The 18,667-nt window shown below is 36.0% G+C and overlaps 1 protein-coding gene across 3 annotated transcripts in view; it reads right to left on the bottom strand.

Moving 5' to 3' along the window:
• Window positions 1–16,593: 16,593 nt before the first annotated feature.
• TAFA5 (TAFA chemokine like family member 5) overlaps window positions 16,594–18,667 on the bottom strand; it is a 396,302-nt gene continuing 394,228 nt past the window's right edge. For all 3 annotated transcript variants that reach the window (XM_059472669.1, XM_059472670.1, XM_059472671.1), the window contains one exon: window positions 16,594–17,805. In XM_059472669.1, coding sequence (XP_059328652.1) covers window positions 17,797–17,805 — 9 coding nt within the window. In that variant the 3' untranslated portion in view covers window positions 16,594–17,796. The remainder of the gene's footprint in view (window positions 17,806–18,667) is intronic.

Here is an 18,667-nt window from a genome sequence, read left to right as displayed (position 1 = left end):
ACTCTCTTTGACTTGGAAGTTGGGCAGCTACTAAACTCACTTAATTTACACAGGCTATGTAAGATGTTAAATGAACCATAAAGGGCAGATGACAGAGACAAACAACCCTTTTCCCTGGAAGTGCCAAGTTTCAGGGCCTTGGTCTCCCTTTCACACTGACGCAGTGTGTGACACTGGAGGACGTGGCTATCACTCTCTATAAATGGCTTAACCTTCAGCTTTGTGTGGTCTGTCTAGTACTATACCCTGACAATTAAAGAAAATCAATATCTGGCACTTCAATGCTGAAAACATGGAACCCACTTTGGAGGTAAATAATTAGTTCAGAAATGCTTCAGGCAATAATTAACTAAACTAGACTTATTAGGAACTCTTGCCTAAAGCATTTTTCCTTTTCAGAGGTGTTTAATATCTATCACATAACTTCTAAATTATTTAAATTTAGGCATTTCAGCTTTTAACAGTGTTATAATTAACATTGTTTGACTATTTACTCTTTTACACAATAAATTATTCTCAAATCACCACCTTAGCTTCACCTTAGTGAAGCTTTTGACCTCATGCTCATTTATTTCAGTTTTCAAAGAGAAAAGCACATATGTTATTTGATTCAGAAGCCTCTGATTTACATTTCTATTTAATACTCATGGAGAGGGGGGATTGTTTTATATGTTTCTGTTTGAATCTTAGATTATACATTTGATTAAACAACACATTTGCACAAAGAATTCCCATGCAAACCACTGACCATGAGAGTGAAAGGCTAACGTCCTTAGTTGTCTGTGGGACATTTTCCACTGCCTTTAGAAGTAATAGGAACTTATGGAAGACTCTTATGGTGAAGTCCAGTGATGTGTCCAACATATTCCAAGTTTACCTCATTCGACTAAGTGACACAAAATAAATAAAAAGCAATTTCTTTTGGCTAGATACATTATGTCTCATCAGCTGGCTGGAAATTGAGAGTGGGAAGAGGCAATTTTTGTCAAACTAGATGTTTTTCTTCGTCACGATCAGCTCTTGAATTCTTATCCACGTGGGGTCTTAGCAATTGCTCAATTTTGAAAACATTTCTGTTGAAGTCACCATTGCTTCTAAAGTTAAATAACACATGTAAAACATTTCAGGATCTGGGCCCCTAGGTGTGTTATGTTACTATTATAACACTAGAGAAGTAAATTTTGAAGGCAAAAAAAGACACTTCATGTTTCTGGGTGCAGTGGTTCTGTGGTATCCTCACAATCTAAGCTATTATCCTACCATGATTCTTGCAAGTAATTTACAAGAACAAAACAAGAGATTTTCACAAGGCTGGGCTTGGGGCTTGTATGTGTGTGTGTGCATGCACGTGTGCATGCTGCTCAGAAATCCATCCTTCACCTTCAGAATTCTATGGAAAAAAACTTATACTAGAACATTTAAACTAAAAAACGGGAAAGAAAAATCCTAAAGCCCATGTTTATGGGCCTAAAGCTAAACATATCAGTCACCCACAGCCCCTCTGAGATCAATGGAAGGAGTTACAGAATCTCTATATAGAATATTACCCTTTTTTCTCCTTTAATTGAACTGCTTGATGGATAAAATTAGTATTGTATATAATGTATATTCCCCAGTACCTCATGAATTTCATGGATACAAAAGTATGCTTCATCTTACAATCATTTAAAAAACCCAAACATGGTAGAAATTAATAGTCATGGATTACTTTCTATATTTTATAGATTTTATATCATCCATTTAACAATTTAAAGGTGACTAGTTAGGAAAGTCAAACACAGAATCATAAGGTTTTACCTTATAAAGTCAAACACAGAATCAGAGGGTTTTACCTTATAGAGCAAAGTGAATACTTGTGGAAATTGAGACACTCTAATGCAGAAGAGAATTGTCCTGTTTTATTTCACCTACCAATCTTGAAATGCAGAAGTACAATAATGCAAGCAAGATACCTGATTTCAGTAACAGACTTATGCTTCCTGTGTACTCTCTACAAAGAGATTCAGTTCTCTGACCATTGGCATGTATTCTATACTGGAATACATAACTTATCTTCTGGAGTTGATTTATTCGCTGTAAAAGGGTTATAAACAGCTTATAGCATAGGAAAATTGTGGCCTCATTTTAGTAATATAGAATGCAAGCAGCTACATATATAGGTTTTTAAGCTCTCACAAGTCAATAGAAATTAAGTTCATGATTTATAAGTTGTTCAGAGGGTCAAATGCTTGTGCCTCCCTTAGGATAAGGTGAATTGCTCTCAGAACACTATTAACAGTGCTTACAAGTTCTCCACAAACTATATGGAAGATCTGAGAAAAGTTGCCTGTGCTTGAGGCAGTGAAAGCCAAGGCAAAAAATTCTATTCAAGACACTTAACTTTTAGGCATAAAAATTTAGGTAAGATAAACTTTGCCTATCAGTAATTTCCCACTAGACATTTCTGTCCCCATTATCTTGTAAATTTTTATATGATTATCATATAACGTGATTCCTATTTTTACTTATTTCTTACAGTTTTATATCACTGATACATCAACACTCACATTATATTAACAGCGTGAATGTTTAATTTTCTTTCCATGTGTTTAAATTTTAAAGCTTAATTCAGTTACAATACTTAAGGCTACATTCATAAAAGATTTAATTAAACACAATTTATTTCAGAGTAGTATTATTTGATTGATTTTTATTTATTTTCAGAAATTGAGGTATAACAGGAACAAAACTTTAGAAAATGTCAATATCTACTATATTTTTAATAAAAATTCCACCAAGACTGTAAAGTATTCATTTAGTCAGTATGTTCTATAGATATTTGGGGAAAAAGTCATGATGTGGGTACATACTTGCCTTTTCTAAGACTATAGATTTGACTTCAGTATAAGAGTAGAAAATGTTAAAAATAAAACATTTGGTCACCTGAAATTATTGTAAAAACACTCCATGGAGGATAAAATAGGTTTGCAAATAAGTTGTTATAAGGTTTTTGTTGAAGGCCAGGGTTATAAGTAAATAAAGTCAAATGGTGCATTTTATTATTTCATACCCATTACAACCTCATGGGTAGATGAGTCTACTGTGAAAACAGATTGATTAATTTTCTGTATACTCCTATATTTTTATATTGAACTTCACCTTATTTGTGTTCTTTTGCCTTTCATGGATTGTTTACCACAGAAAGTTTGGCAGACAATTTTTAGTGCTAGTCCCGTGTTCAGTGTAGAACTTCACTATGACAAGCATTTCATTCTGGTTGTATTATTCAAAGGGAAGTCTAAATGAAGAATGAAATCCTGGCCTTTTTCAAAATAATTCATCTGAAGTCTTAGACATTTTAGGCACAGTCAGCCAGCTTCTACAACATTCAATTAGTTTCCATATATTTTTTTCATATCTTTGCATTCCTCCTGCCCTCCAGGGACATTTTTAATTCTCAATAAACATTGCATCTCATTCAAAAAATATTTGCTCTGTTGTGTTGAAAATAGCAAAGAGTTTAACACTGAACAAATAGAAACATTGACAGTCTAGAAGTAGGATGCCATTCAAACTGAAGGAACGGAAGGAAATGCAAGTGGAGGAAATCACATTACAGCAGGTAATATTTCTTGTTTCTGTGTGACCACAAGTCATCCTTAATAGCATTTTATCATGAAACAATCATACAAACCTCTGCCCAATTGGGATAAGAGCTCAGTCTAACTAAAACATACGTTAGCATGAAGGAAAGTTTAATTACCACTCTCAAGACTGTCAACTGCAAGTTTTTGAACAAGATTATGTTGCTGTCTCCTCAATAAACTCTCTGCTGTACTACAGGAAGATTTCCACTGGAGTTTGTCTAGATTTATTGTGAAACTACATTAATATAATTTTATTATAAAAATGACGGCTTTTAGATGTCTTTATTGTAAACACATCCAACAAGTATTTAATGTCTGAACTGTTCAACATTTTCCCAGATATTCAGGTGATGCTTCTGTGCTTAAAACCAAAGATGTATTTTTATTTAACGATATTCCACAGTTGGTATTGAAATATATTTATATTTATAGTTATATTTATAGTTATCATTTATATTTATATTTTCTGTCATATTTCCGAATATGCTGTCACATGACCACCAGCTAATTAGGGAAATAAATGGAGAATTTAGAGCATCCTATATCTCAACTGACCTTGGGTATGTCAGTGGAAAAGCAACAGAACACATGCATGAGATCAAATTATTGGCTATTTGTCTGACATGTTAGCAGTGATGAGGAAAGCAGATGGAAAAAAAATTATTAGATATTGATCCCTTTCTCATTCCTGCATACCCTTTAATTAGTTTTAGATTGTAAATAATGCTATTGTATCTTGTGACAGTATACATGAAATGATGGCCTGAACTGTATCTATGTAGATTTTGAGATATGAGCCAAACTGAGTGATTGGGAATTTTATGCATTGGAAACATGTTTTTTGTGACATTGCAAATTTTCTTAAAAATTAACATTAAAAAAAATAGAATGCACTTTTGAATGCATAATCAGAGAATAGACGATGAAAGCTAACCAGGACACCAATATGGTCAGGGTTTTTGTCCTTTTGTTATGCCACGGTTGTCGCTGCATCAGCATCTGTCAAGCCAATACCATGCAAACAAGCAAACGTGCCCCTCCATTTTACACACACAGTGGTACCTCACTAAATTATCCTTCACAAAGCTGATGGGAGTCCAGCAGAGTTTTTCAGCTTAGATCTGTTGTCACATGGGGACTGCTCTCTGTAAAACAAGCTCTCTCCTACACTAGACCACATCAACAGCCTGATCACAGGCTCCTATGATTTGCCAGAACAGCAGCACACCTGAGCACTGAGCAGTCTGGATAATTCTCCTGCATGCTTTGAATTCTGGAAAGACTTATTAGCAAGACATCTGTGTTATAAAACTGCAATTACATGGCACAGGGTGCTATGCTAGTTCCTGGCACACAGGTGACCCTAGCTATCTGGTAAGATAGGCTAAATTCAAGTTTGGTGCAGAGAGACAAGAATTTCACACAGGGACAATTCTATATTGGTTCACTTCACATTGTTATGCTCTGTTAATCTCAAAACATCATCACTTCAATGATGTTAAAAACAAATACATGAAAGTATGCACCTGAAATGAAATATAGGGCATGTAATTAAAGTTACGGATTTGGATTTCCCATTCTGTTAGATAGTGGTGCAGAGTAGCAATGAAGTACACTCTTCTCAGTGGTGGCAAACAGGACAAGAGGCAAATTGAAGAACATAAAATTCCATATTAAAACAACAATTTCTCTTTTACTATTACTTTTTTCAATGGTAGGATCATCAAACAGTGGAATAAATTGCTGAGATAAGTTGCATTGTTCAAAGCACTCAAACCTGATTAATGAAGGTCCTGAGAAACCTGCTTTAGCTGACAAGCTCCACCAGTCCCTGCCAAGTTAAACTATTCTGCCAAAAGACATACATTTTATGAATAAATCAGCTGCTTTTTAATATATAATTATATATATATATATATATATATATATATATATATATATACACACTCTTTGAAGAGATGTTGCATGAATATGATGATGACAGACCTTCCAAGTATTTTCAACTAGAGGATCAAAACTTGATATTTATTTTTTTAAAAGTGGGTTACAGTCCCGCATGATAGGACAGATCAAAAAACTCAGCAAGCCACTCGTGTTACAATGCTTCCCATTCAAAACCATCTAGTTTAAAATAAAAAAAAATTTAAAAAATTTTAAAAAGTAAAGTTTCTTGAGATTTAGCAAATCTCTTTTTGTTTCTTTCAGTTAAAATACTATTCATTGCACTCCATTCCACATGCCATGCAGTCTACTTCTCTTCCTTCCTCCCAGAGCACCACCAAACCTAAGTTATAGGAAGGATTTTGGAGGAGGGGAGGATGTGGAGAAGAAGATCGAAAAAGGTTCATCCAGCCGTTTCTCTTATGGACTGTCTGTTGCTGGTGACTTCTCAGCAAATGGGTACAGCAATGGGCAGAAGTGCTGCATCTTAAAATAAACTCAGTGAGATGGTCTGAATGGAACTGCCTTAATGGAGCGGCTCTTCTTCAGTAAACACAAGCCACTGGGAAGTCATGGGTTGCAGTTGTGTATTAGTAAGTGCACTACAGTTCTCCATGGCCTGCAATGTTCTGTCAAAGTGATTCCAAAACCTCAGATATCTTTAGCTGGCTGCAAACAGGAGACAGCCATAAATACAATGTCAAAGGCATTTGCTTTGCCTTCTTTAATCCGCTGAAAATATAATTATCCCCAGAGACAGGAGATGAAAGAGACTTGGGAAAAGGGAATTTTTCTCGGTCCAACAAGAGATTGCCAAGAAAGGTGTCTTGTCAGGCTCTATTGGCTTTACTAATTTACTTATTTCGTGATTTCCTTCAGGCCTCATCACCTTTGTTGAGAAACAGTACTGTACTTCTTTTTACATTTATGTTTGTAGTTTGAATTTTTTTTTTTTTTTACTGACTTAAGTGGCTTTGAGGATCAGTGGAATTTTGGCTTGGGTTTTTTGGGTTGTTTTGGGTGGTTGGTTTGTTTGGTTTAGGTTGTTTTGTTTTTAAAATGAGCTGGATTAGAGACTACATCCCTTGCAATTATTAAAGAAACATATTAGTTTAAAAAAGCCCAAACAATTACAAGGAAAAAGAAAATCAACTTCCAGGGACCTCAGTGAGGATCAGGGCTGCCCTAGGCCAGCTCCATTCAGCTTGGCCAAGATGGAAACACCACTGGGAAAACAAATTTAACAAAGGTCAAAACACTGCACAGTAGTGAAAAGTGAGGTAAAGCACTGGGAGTCCTGCAGACACCTGGGTCAATAAAAAAGGAAGAAGGGAGGTGCTGCAGGTGCCAGAGATAAGATTCACCTGCAGCCTGTGGAGGAGACCATGGTGGAGCAGGTGTTTCCTTGCAGCCCTTGGAGAGATGCTGCTGGAGCAGATATCCACACTCTAGCCTGCAGGAGATGACACATGGGATGGTGGAGGTGGATATCCTGGTTTTGGCCAGGATAGTGAATTTTTCCACTGTAGCTGTAAGAGGGTGGACGCTGAACCCGTGTGGATGTGTGGAGGTTGTTATTCTACATCACTCACTTCACTTCCAGAGAGAGAAAGTAAGGGATTCTCACTCCGAGGAGGGGAGTGTGACTGGTACTTGTGAAGGAAAAGATGGCCTGTGGAGGGGTCTGCTGCCACTTCATTCCTTATTTCAGGGGCCATTAGGTGCTGGATTGGTCAGTGAGCATCTTTTGCATATAAACCACCCTCATTTTGTATACTTTTGTTATTATTAATATTGATTCTGCTTCCATTTGTTTTCTTGTAAATTATTCTTAACTCAGGATCTCTCTTTTGTCTCTCTCACCAGAGAGATTGGGAGAAGGGGAGAAGCTTGTGGTTTGCTTTTTAGTGGGAGAAATTAATTAGGGAATACTATTCCTAAACCACCACAGTGGGTATGGTCTGAAGGAACCAAAGCATGTGAAAGATCCACACAGAGCTGGTTTTCCCTTGAGGACTGCAGCCCCTTGGAAGTAACTGTGCAGAAGCAAGGAAAAGTCTCGGGAGGCAAGAGCAGCAAAGAGGCTTTTATGGACTCATCACTACTCTCCCACCCCACCTCCTCCCTGTGCCTCCTGAGCACAGTAGGAGGAGGAATTTGGAATGAAGTAGTGAAGTTGAACTTTGGGAAAAAGAGGAGAAAATAGTTGATCTTTAAATATTGTCTTTTTTCTTACTATCAACATCAGTTTATTGTCAATACCTTGGAGAAATTCTCCCAAGTTCAGTCTGTTTTTCTTTTAAGATTAATTCATAGGTTATCTCCCTGTGCCTGTCTCATTTTCTTCCACTGTCCAGTTGAGGAGCAGGAGTGAAAGCAAGGCTGTATAGGTATCTGGCTGCAGGCCAAGGTTAATCCACCTTGGTATAAAATCCAAAGGAAGTTACCTTGAATATCAGGAGCAGCAATATTTTTTAATTCACTGTCAACATGTGGACAGATTCTGTGAAGAGTCTGTTGCCTATGAATATATGTATATAGCTGTATAGTATGTGCAGTACAGGAAGAATCTCACTAAAGTATTCAACTTTTGTTAACAGTACCACAGAAGATGTGAAGAAAAAGTTTCTGTTGTAAAGATCAGCATCTTCAAAAGGCCAGAAGAACGCTCATGTATGGAAGACTAAATATTTCTCCCTCTAACACATAAGCTCTGCAGACTAAATCTTTAATTTTTTTTTACCAATGTTGCTGTCATAGCTCCTGAGTGTAACATCTATGAGAGCAAGAAAGACAATAAGCTCAAACCAGACACAGTGTACTTCACTACATACATACACATACATTTATCTAATATATTTAAGATAACTTTGTCTTTACCATTTTATTAAAAATTGTTTCATTTACCTGTGCCAAGATTACCCCACAGGGTTTTTTTCCTTTTAGTTATCTATTTTCATATGATTTTAACCCAAGAAAGATGTTGTATTCAGGGCGTTGAAATAGGAAAGAGTATTTGGTCTTTCAGTTAATTTGACACATATTAAATATCTTACCACATTTTCAGGTAGCAGAGGGATCAAGGTGTCTCATTACATAAGAGCATTTTGATATTCTCAAATGGTGCTGCAAGGTGTAGCATTTCAATACTTGTCCACTTTAAATTCACACTTATTAAAGCCCTGCTAATGGAATTAGAGAGTTATGATGTTTCCTGGCAGTAGGCATACTGTCCTGTAGATTTTTGCAGAACTTCCATTATCATTAAAGGGAGTTACACACTAGAGTACCAACGTCTATTAATACGAGTAGCATCTTCCACAAACAGTCTTCTAAACAGCAATTTGGGTGTCCTAAAGCTCTCTAGTCATTCAGGAGAAATTACTCTGATGTCAACACTTTAGCAGCAAAGAAATATCCATTCCTCTATAACCACTCACAAGAGACTCTCAAACAAGAGTTTGTTTTAGTTAGTGGAAATGTCTTCTATTCTTGAGCCTATTAACTTGTAACAATAGAAATAATAGGAGCTGAGACAGGTGTAGAAAGTTTAATTCTCTTCTCTCTTGTGAGCTTCGAATTTAAAAAGGGAGTTCAAAATTCATGATAAAAAAGGTTATTAAAATTCATGAATGCCAGTATAATATAATTTTGATCTGCACAGTTTTTCAGGGATTGTTGTCAGTTTCTATTCCACTGCTAGCCATCATTAACAGCAAATATGACAGATACACTAATGAAATCGATTTGGTCATGTTATCAATTTAATTCAAAAACGTAACCCCATTTTATTACCGTGTAACTTATAAAGGCTTATAGGCTAATTTCATCTGTCACTGTAAGTTCTCTGCTGGACTTCTTAATAAATAAATGTATGTTTGTTTTATTTTTTCATATTTTGAATTAATTACTTCAGTACAGCAGTAATGCTGGTTTAGCTCATAGTAGGACTGAAATATTGGTCAATGCACTCTAGTAGGGGAAACCTTTCAATAAAATGAAAATAGCAATAGAGCATTGCCTTGGAGCCTTGCTACAGCTGAGCAATAGATCACTGTGCAGCAATATTCCCTGCAGCCAACTCACTGTCTAAGAAATTAATACATTCTTCATACTCCTATAAGAGGTGTGCCTTGTTGTAAGGACGTTTTTTAAGGTACAATGAAAGCAGAACTGTTCTCATACACATACATCTCTCATTAATAACATTAGAAGGCTCAGCAAGATATTCCTCCTTATATATGTCAATATTTCTTTTTAGCATTGATTATTTGATGAAGCCACTTTATAGCTTTTTTATTTGTTTGGAAAAATAACAGACAAGGTTAGCTATCATTATGACAGGTGTCACGAGATGGCATCATTCGACAAAGACCTCTGAAATATTTCACTGAGTAACCAAATGTTTAAATTTGGGAAGCTTCTCAATTATGAATATAAGCTAAGGCATTATCCTAAAAAGTGGAATGAATTGCAATATTTTTACTTCTGGTTCAAGTTTTTTCTTCAGGAAGAATTATTTTTAGAGCACAGAGAAGTATTGTTGGATGTAAATAGCTGTTTTACAAGCTGATTGCCTTGTTTCTAGACCAACACATCTTTACAAGTAGAAAGTGAACAAGCTATCTATCTAGACTTTGTACTTGTAGTACTTATAATTCTTGTACTTATAATTCTTCACAAGACAGTAAAAGAATGATAAAAGACTTCTGAAAAAGCAAACATTTTTAAGTGGAGAGAGATACTGAAGAAATCTTTCATTCCTGTTCATCTCAGAAAGCTATTCAAATTGCAGGGTTTCATATTATGCAGCCTATACAAAATCCCCTCAAGAGTACAAACCTGAGGGCCAGTTGCCACCTGGCATCCAAGTGCTCAGCTAGAGGCAACTAAAAGCTGGGCTTTCAGTTGGTACTGCATCACACACTGCCAAACCCACACCGGTAGCCAAATCTGATGACTAACCTTAAAATAATTCCTTTAGGAATGCTGGTTACCATTGGAGTGGACATGTCTACACAGCACTACAGGGTGCAACAAATGGGAAAAAAAGGAGAGGAGAGGAAGCTTGCAGAGTTTGTCAAAATGCCTAAAGTGACTGACTACAGTCACCATCTAAATAACATAAAATGGCCTTGCCATGGGGTCAGTGACAAAGATTTCCTCCAAGGATATTTTGTTAATCCATGAAGAACAAGTAATAAAGTACAGGAAACATTAACCTGATGTGTACAATTAAACACAAAGATTTCACAATAACTGTTCCCTCTAACTTGCTTTGTTTGTCTTTGGGTTTAGACAGTTTTCATGTGTTCCTAGTTTGGAAGAAACTCTACAGCAACACATGTAGGTTCCCAGAAAAGCCTTCATCTCAAGAAAAAGACGTGGCCATTTGCTCTTCTCAAGAACTGTCTGTGTCATTTTCAGGGGTGTGAGTTTCCTGTGCACAATGTGGTCATTGTTATTTACTTTGCTAGAATTTTAGCCACTCTAGAGCTCACCTCCAGAGCTTTGATTTGTCTTGCATGGGCTGAAAGTTACATTATCACTCTCATGTTGTGTTCTTCAATATTCTGAGAAGAAATAAATCTGTCTGTGGAGAAAACCAAGTGTTTCATGGCTTCATTGAGGCAGAAATTTTAAGTTGCGTCAAATTAAATATAATTATCTTCAAGCACCAATGTGCATTTTTGCTTGCTAATAGCACGCCATTTAGGCTTATATGTTTTAAAGTTGCCATCCATGTAGAATTTCTGCTTTGGAGTCTATATCTTTGTAGAGTGAATAGAGAGTGTAGACAGAAGGAGCCACATTAATTTTCATCTATCCAGGTGGAGATTGTCTGCATATACAGGGAGAAAAATATGACCCTTGCACTTGCACTTGCTTTAGTCTTTGTGCTGGGAAGGCACTGCCACTGGGGATCTGTGAGCTGTTTTGTGCAATGTGTTTGTACATTAACATAGCCAGGCTGTTAATGTACAAACACATTAACAAACACATCAGGCTTCTACTACCCACTTTTTGTTAGCACCTTCACAATTCAGTAAAAAATTCTGGTTGACAGCAGATGTCAACCTTTCCTGTCATCATAGCCTCTGCCTGAGGTGGGTGTATTGTTATACCTGTGTGAAACCCATACTATAGCATCTGCCTCTCCTCTTGGGAACATAGAAATGTACACATCAGCTTCTTCCAGTGCAGTGGAGGACAGACACAGCTCACAGTGCTTTATACAATGGTTTTGAGGTAGTGCTCAAGCTCCTTAGATAATGTAAACTGCTCTCTGTACATGCCAACAATGTCCTTCTGTTATGTCAGACTCTATACTAATAGAAATACCTTTGGAGTTTTTGCTCCTAAACAAAGATGTGCAGAAATGTTCCTTTTTTATTCTTTGTTTTTTTTGTTTGTTTGTTTTCTTTTTTACATTAACAGTCCTCATGTGTTGAAGCTGTTCTTTGCATGCTACTTATTAATACTTTTAGAGAAATTGCGTTTTGATAATGTGTTAATCAACTTAATTCATTTGCACTGGCGTTTTTGCATCACTGCGCACAATATAGTGCTTTAGTGTCACTTTCACTATCCTGATACTGGCAACATCAAACTTAGAAAATTGTGGGCATGGTCTGTGCAAGCCAGATGTGGAGGACATCAGTGCCATGAGCACATTGTGCTTTGTGATTACAGATGCAGATTGTAAGGGTACTCCAAAGGCTTGTTGGAGCTCTGAAAAGTCATAAATAACATAGGATTACCATATGAAACCAGTGACTTGACCTTGACTGAGTAGCTTGAAACCAACATTAGTATCTATTTCAAGAGCAGAAGTCCTTTTTCACATATTTCCAAAAACTGGACATAGTTGAAGCTGCAATTACTTTGATGGTGTAAGAAATAATAAATTGAGACTCCCAATTTTCAGTTTTCCATTTTCTGCTAATATTTGGTGATCCATTTTGTCTCTGCATGTCTTCATATGCCTCCCATATCTTCACTAATCTGTGTAATTTACTGATACTAACAAACTGTGCAATCTCAGTATTTATATTTCATTCATAGTCGGAAGCAGTACAGGAACTTGTGTCGATCCTCCCACAGAATGGCTCATTATTAGTCACTATCTATTCTGGCTTATTGTCATTTCCACTTTTTAGTTTAGTTCCCAGCTTTTAGTTTATTTTTAATCAGTAACAGAATTACCTTTTATATATTACCCGTGGGTCTCTAAGTTTAATGGAATTTATATCTCAAAAGAAGACAACCATATTATCAGTAAAATTCTCATCTCTGCAGTTAAAATAGTATTTCCTTTCTTATTTCCTTGTTTCAAATAATACTCCTTTTGACTCCCCTACCATGTATTGAATACTAAAAAGCACTTATTAAACACTACATACTCTGAAATGAAAAATTTTATTTTTCTCTGGTCTTGGTTGTTCTTTTCTTCAGTTTCTTTCTTGACCTCCTTTCTCTGCTCAAGCCCCAGTCTGAAAGAAGTAGAATATTGTGATTTCTGTCCATCTTTATTTGCTTATGCCCAGTGTGAGAGACTCATTACTTCAATGTAGGATCAATTCTGTGATGTCAGAAAAAAAAAAATAGTCAAGCCATTCCTGTCTTTGTCTGTTACTTATGTATATGTTATTCTTTGTATACATCATACAAAGATGTTTAAAAGGAAATGCATTCTTATGTATTTTTTTAATTGAAAAAGATACTGCATATATCTAGGTTTATGTGATGAAAGAGCTGGTGCTGGGTGGGGTTTTTCTCCTTTGATTAATTATAATAAATATTTCAATTTTGGTTTGCGTTTTTTTGTGGGGTTTTTTTTTGTTGTTTTTTTTTGTTGTTGTTCTTGGTTGGTTGGTTAGTTTTTTGTTTGTTTGGTTGTTGTTGTGGGTTTTTTGCTTTTTGGGTTTTTTTCTGGGCTTCTTGTGCTACATCCACTGCTGGCTTGTTCATTTTTTCTTTCCACTAGTTCAGTTCCCCAGGCATTCAGTGCTATGATTTTTCTGTCATCCAATCATTTACCACCTTCTAGTTCAGCTGTTCCTCACAGCTATAGAGGCTTTTCAGACACAGTGTTGAATTCTTTATTTTCTTCTCGAAACTCTAATTAGTAATCAGGATTGTGATGAGTAGGCTATATGAGATAGTAACTGCCTGGCTTAAAGATTTATGCAACAGCACATGGGTACAATTTCAGTAAACAAGTGAATGATTGAGAATACCACATAAAACCTGAGCTGCTGCTAAGAAGAAATGAATGGCAAAAAAAAAAAAAAAAAAAAGGCTAAAAGCATAATTATGAAATTGGTGAATGATGTGTCACATTGATTGCTATAGTGTGCTAATGTTTGCTCCATTTGATATCCCAGATGTTAAAAGCAGTACTTAAATGTGTCCTTGCCCGGGCTAACAGAAAGCTACAGAGAAGCTTTTTTCAAAAAATTTTTGAAGGTTTACTGCATTTCTGGAGGTTACTTTTATTAGTCTATTATGTGTTTTTATGTATTATTCTGTTCCTTTTCAAGCATGTTTTGAAAAAGTTACTTGTGTGCAAGCTGAGAAATGACAGATATTTAATAGCATTCAAATAAGACATTACCCTCTGTGTTTCAAATTCTGCTTTGGAAGAGGCACATAAAATACTTTCAGAAACAAACAATTTTTTTATGTAACTTAGTTTTGTAAAATTAAAGTTCACAATATTCTGAAAACATATTGTTCCTGAGAGAGAAACATTTCACCACTGCTCTTAGAGTAGTAATTCACAGTGACAAAGGCAGCCAGTATATTTTGTTTGTTTAAAACTATACATTCTGGGGGAGGACGGAAATGCACAGAACACATTTTAAGTGCCTTGAAGTGTCTGTTGTACACAAGAGACTCAGAGACTAGAACGCATCTCTGAAGAGTAATCAGAATCTTTTTTCTTTGATAGTTCTCATCCAGAGTAGACCTTATAACCATGTACATCTACCCTTTTTCTTTTTGAGAATATAACGTAATTAGAAAACAGAGACATAAGGTTGCATATTCAGAACTGATTGGACTGTATGATTCTAGATGTAAATATTTCAGATGTCCATTCTTAGATCCTCTTGTTCTTAGAGCATCCATTTTCCTGAAAACAAATGACTGTAATATGATCTGTAACTGAACACACCAAAATGAAGGTACCCAAGACATGAAAATGGAAGGGTAAAACTACAAAACACAGTTCATGTCCTCAATTTCCAATTCCGTCTTCCTCTCTGTGTTCCCACATTTCTTATCATCTGGTGAAATTCCTTTGGTGATGTCATGCTCAGGGAACAAGTCTCACTTATAAAAGGATTTTCTTTATTTTTCATAATTTAGCTGAACCAACACAAAACTAAATACTGTAAAGCAACAAAAATGATGCAACATCTTTCATTTTTTCTGTGTTTACTAAATAAGGCTACGAAGCTCCCTTTAAAATAAATCAAAACAGAGAGTTGGTAGAGTGAAGGATCTGGCTCTTGAGGTCTACATGTACAGTAAATCTATTTACCATCATTTATTGCATGACATTTTAAACCTGACATTGGTCATTTATAGTGCAGTCAGTCCATAACACTTTACAAGTGGCTGGGCTTTAATTGCTACTTTGATACTGGTCAAAATCCTATGATTAAATAAGAATTTTGTATATATTTATTTTGTTTGAAGACAAAATGATCCATAGTTCATATTTTCCTGCAACCTCTGCATTATATAAGCCTCAGTGTTTGAGTAGGCTTTAAAAAAAATTCTTTAATTAACTTTTTGTTTTTGTATCTTTCATCTATGGTCACTTGAATAATCTCTATTTCTTTTTCTTTAGTAGAATAGAACTAGCATAACACTAAAAGTTAATTGGAGTATTAGGTAGTATACTTGGAACCGTGATACATTTGCCAGGAAGAAATTAAGCTCCCTTGTTGATTGTATCATACCAGTATGTACTAAACTTATATGCCAAAAGGTACAGTAAAAAGAACAGGGCTTTTTTTTTGTTTTATCATAATTTCTCCCTTGTCTATGCTGTCTTTGCTAAATTTTCACTAACCAATAATGCTGAAAAAGTGGGCTTTCTAACAATGAGGTAAAACACTGAAAACGGGATTAAGGAACAGGCTTTAAATTGTACCTTACATAAAAGTAGGGAAGAGGAGGGAGGGAGGGAGGGAGGGAGGGAGGGAGGAAGGAAGGAAGTGTCGGAAGGAAGTGTCGGAAGGAAGTGTTGGAAGGAAGTGTCGGAAGGAAGTGTCGGAAGGAAGTGTCGGAAGGAAGGAAGGAAGGAAGTGTTGGAAGGAAGGAAGTGTCGGAAGGAAGGAAGGAAGTGTCGGAAGGAAGTGTCGGAAGGAAGTGTCGGAAGGAAGTGTCGGAAGGAAGTGTCGGAAGGAAGGAAGGAAGGAAGGAAGGAAGGAAGGAAGGAAGGAAGGAAGGAAGGAAGGAAGGAAGGAAGGAAGGAAGGAAGGAAGGAAGGAAGTGTCGGAAGGAAGGAAGGAAGGAAGTGTCGGAAGGAAGGAAGGAAGTGTCGGAAGGAAGGAAGTGTCGGAAGGAAGTGTCGGAAGGAAGTGTCGGAAGGAAGGAAGGAAGGAAGGAAGGAAGGAAGGAAGGAAGGAAGGAAGGAAGGAAGTGTCGGAAGGAAGGAAGTGTCGGAAGGAAGTGTCGGAAGGAAGTGTCGGAAGGAAGTGTCGGAAGGAAGGAAGGAAGTGTCGGAAGGAAGGAAGGAAGGAAGGAAGGAAGGAAGGAAGGAAGGAAGGAAGGAAGGAAGGAAGGAAGGAAGGAAGGAAGGAAGGAAGGAAGGAAGGAAGGAAGGAAGGAAGGAAGGAAGGAAGGAAAACCTTGCTATGAAGAGCAATGAGTAAAATATTTTACACTCTATTTTTATCAGTACATAAAGACAAAAAAAAATAAAATTAAAATAAAAAATGCCTTCCAACAGTGCAATGGTTGAATGCATTTATGTAATATAAACAACATTATTCTTTGCTTTTTCTACACAGTCCTCTCTGGTCATGCTTTACATCCAGAATGTCCCAATGGAAGAAAGCAAACGACACCGGTCACTTCAGAGACAACTGAAGTAATAAAACACAACTTAACTCTGAACCACTTTTCATGACTGTCAGAGTTATCACGTTAATTGTTAAATAGGATTTTCTACAAATATACAACATATAAAAACTGTTAAATATATAACTTTAGGCTTTTCAAAATACATTTAATGATCTCTTTCAAACAAGTGTTACTTTTGTTTTCTCTTTAATTTGCTTTCTGGTGCTAAATGGTGTATCAGATGAGACATAGGCCACAGATGACCAAACATGCTCTTTGCAAATACTGTATTATCCAACTTTAACTATCAAAAATGGAACTGTAGAAGAGGCATGTTTAACTGGTTAAAACGGAAAATTATTTTAGTACGAGAAAGTCAATCTAAGTACAGAGGAATAAAGGTGCTGTGTAGACAGTTTGTATTCTTTTTGTCCAAGTTTTTCAAACATAGGTCATTTTTTCTCAGTGCTCCGTTATGCTCTCTTGAACATGGCATTTCAAGAGCAGGTCTCTGAGTTAGTTTTTACTTCAGCTTTCCATAAAGACTTCTGCTGGACAACATTTCAGCTTTGTGAAAGCTGGAATCATGTCTTTGTGGAGACCTTCATTTTAATGACATAACTCTCTTAAGAGTAAGATTGTGTCCACTTTAAAATAGATTTTGCTCTTTGGTCTATTGTAAATACTGAAAGTATAAGAAAATAAAAGCAATTCAGACAGTTTAGGGCACAAGAAGAGTTTCTCTTTTGCACCTCAGTGTCCTCCCATAGGCAAAACAGTCTTCTCTAAGGCTGATTGGGATGATACTCTTCATTGTAGCAGACTCTTCGGATTGAAACATGTAGGTAACAGCAAGTCCAGCAGTGGTGTATAACGCAGATGAAACGTTAACCATGAACTTTTTGTATTGCTAATGCCCAAGCATATCTCTTTTTCTATATTCCTTAGTCCAGTGATCCTTAGAATGGTAGAACAAACTTTAGCTCATAATGCAGAGGAATTATGCTGTCATTCATGAGATACAGAGAAACAGACAGTTGAGTTGATGACATATAACAGATGATGATCAACAGCAGTGTAACTTGACTAAGTTAAGTAGCTCACAGAGAGCCTAAACCACTCCTACGAGGATTCTGTGTTGCTGCATTTGTCAGGAGACCTGTAAATCAATAAGAACAAATGAGTCAGTGTTTTAATTTACAATTCTGCTTGTCTTTGCTGTCCATTATCATAAAATATACTGTACTGAGATTTTTCAAGGAGACAGTTAATGAATTAGAAGATATTTATTTTGCACAGCATTTTCCCTGAGAAAAAACATATTCAAAAGCATACATTTTATTATAAAAACTTTATGCTTTAATAATTATTTCTAATAATATATAGCTTACAATAACTTCAATGCCATCTAATTTCTACTAAGTTTCAAGCATATTTCTTCTCATAAATATCACAGAATGTTCTTTTACACACATTAAAGTTACAAATAACAATGCCAAATATACATGGTGATTAAGATTACTTTTACTTTTTATGTTCAGGATGTAATGAAAAATGGACTTGAAAGCCATGACAATGTATTAAAAATGCAAAGATGTTTGTACTGGAGGCTTTTCTGCAGTTGTTTCCAAAGAGCACTAGAGTGTGACTAATTTAATCAATACTGCCCTCTAGCGATGCTATTACAAGTGCAAATTAATGTAAATAATTGCTATTAATAGTCAATTTAATCAGAAAATTGTTTTAGTTACGCACCAGAAAAAAAAAAAAAAAGAAAAAAAAACTTCACAAAACCCCACAGAATATAATAAAAATGGGAAAAGTACTGCCCAATGAACCTGTTGCAAAGAAAATTGAATGGAAGCAGCATTTCTAAAGAGAAGCAGAACCAAAGTTCACACTATTAAAGAAAACAAGAGTACTGGAAGACAGCACAAACACAAATGAGAAAATAATGACTTATTTATACAACAAAGAGCTAGCTACTCATGCTCACCCAAAATATGAGTTTAGAAATGGTT

The sequence above is a fragment of the Ammospiza nelsoni genome, chromosome 5 (genome assembly GCF_027579445.1).
Source record: "Ammospiza nelsoni isolate bAmmNel1 chromosome 5, bAmmNel1.pri, whole genome shotgun sequence".
Taxonomy (NCBI): domain Eukaryota; kingdom Metazoa; phylum Chordata; class Aves; order Passeriformes; family Passerellidae; genus Ammospiza; species Ammospiza nelsoni.
The sequence above is the reverse complement of the archived record's forward strand: the minus strand, read 5'-3'. Positions and strand labels throughout refer to the sequence as shown.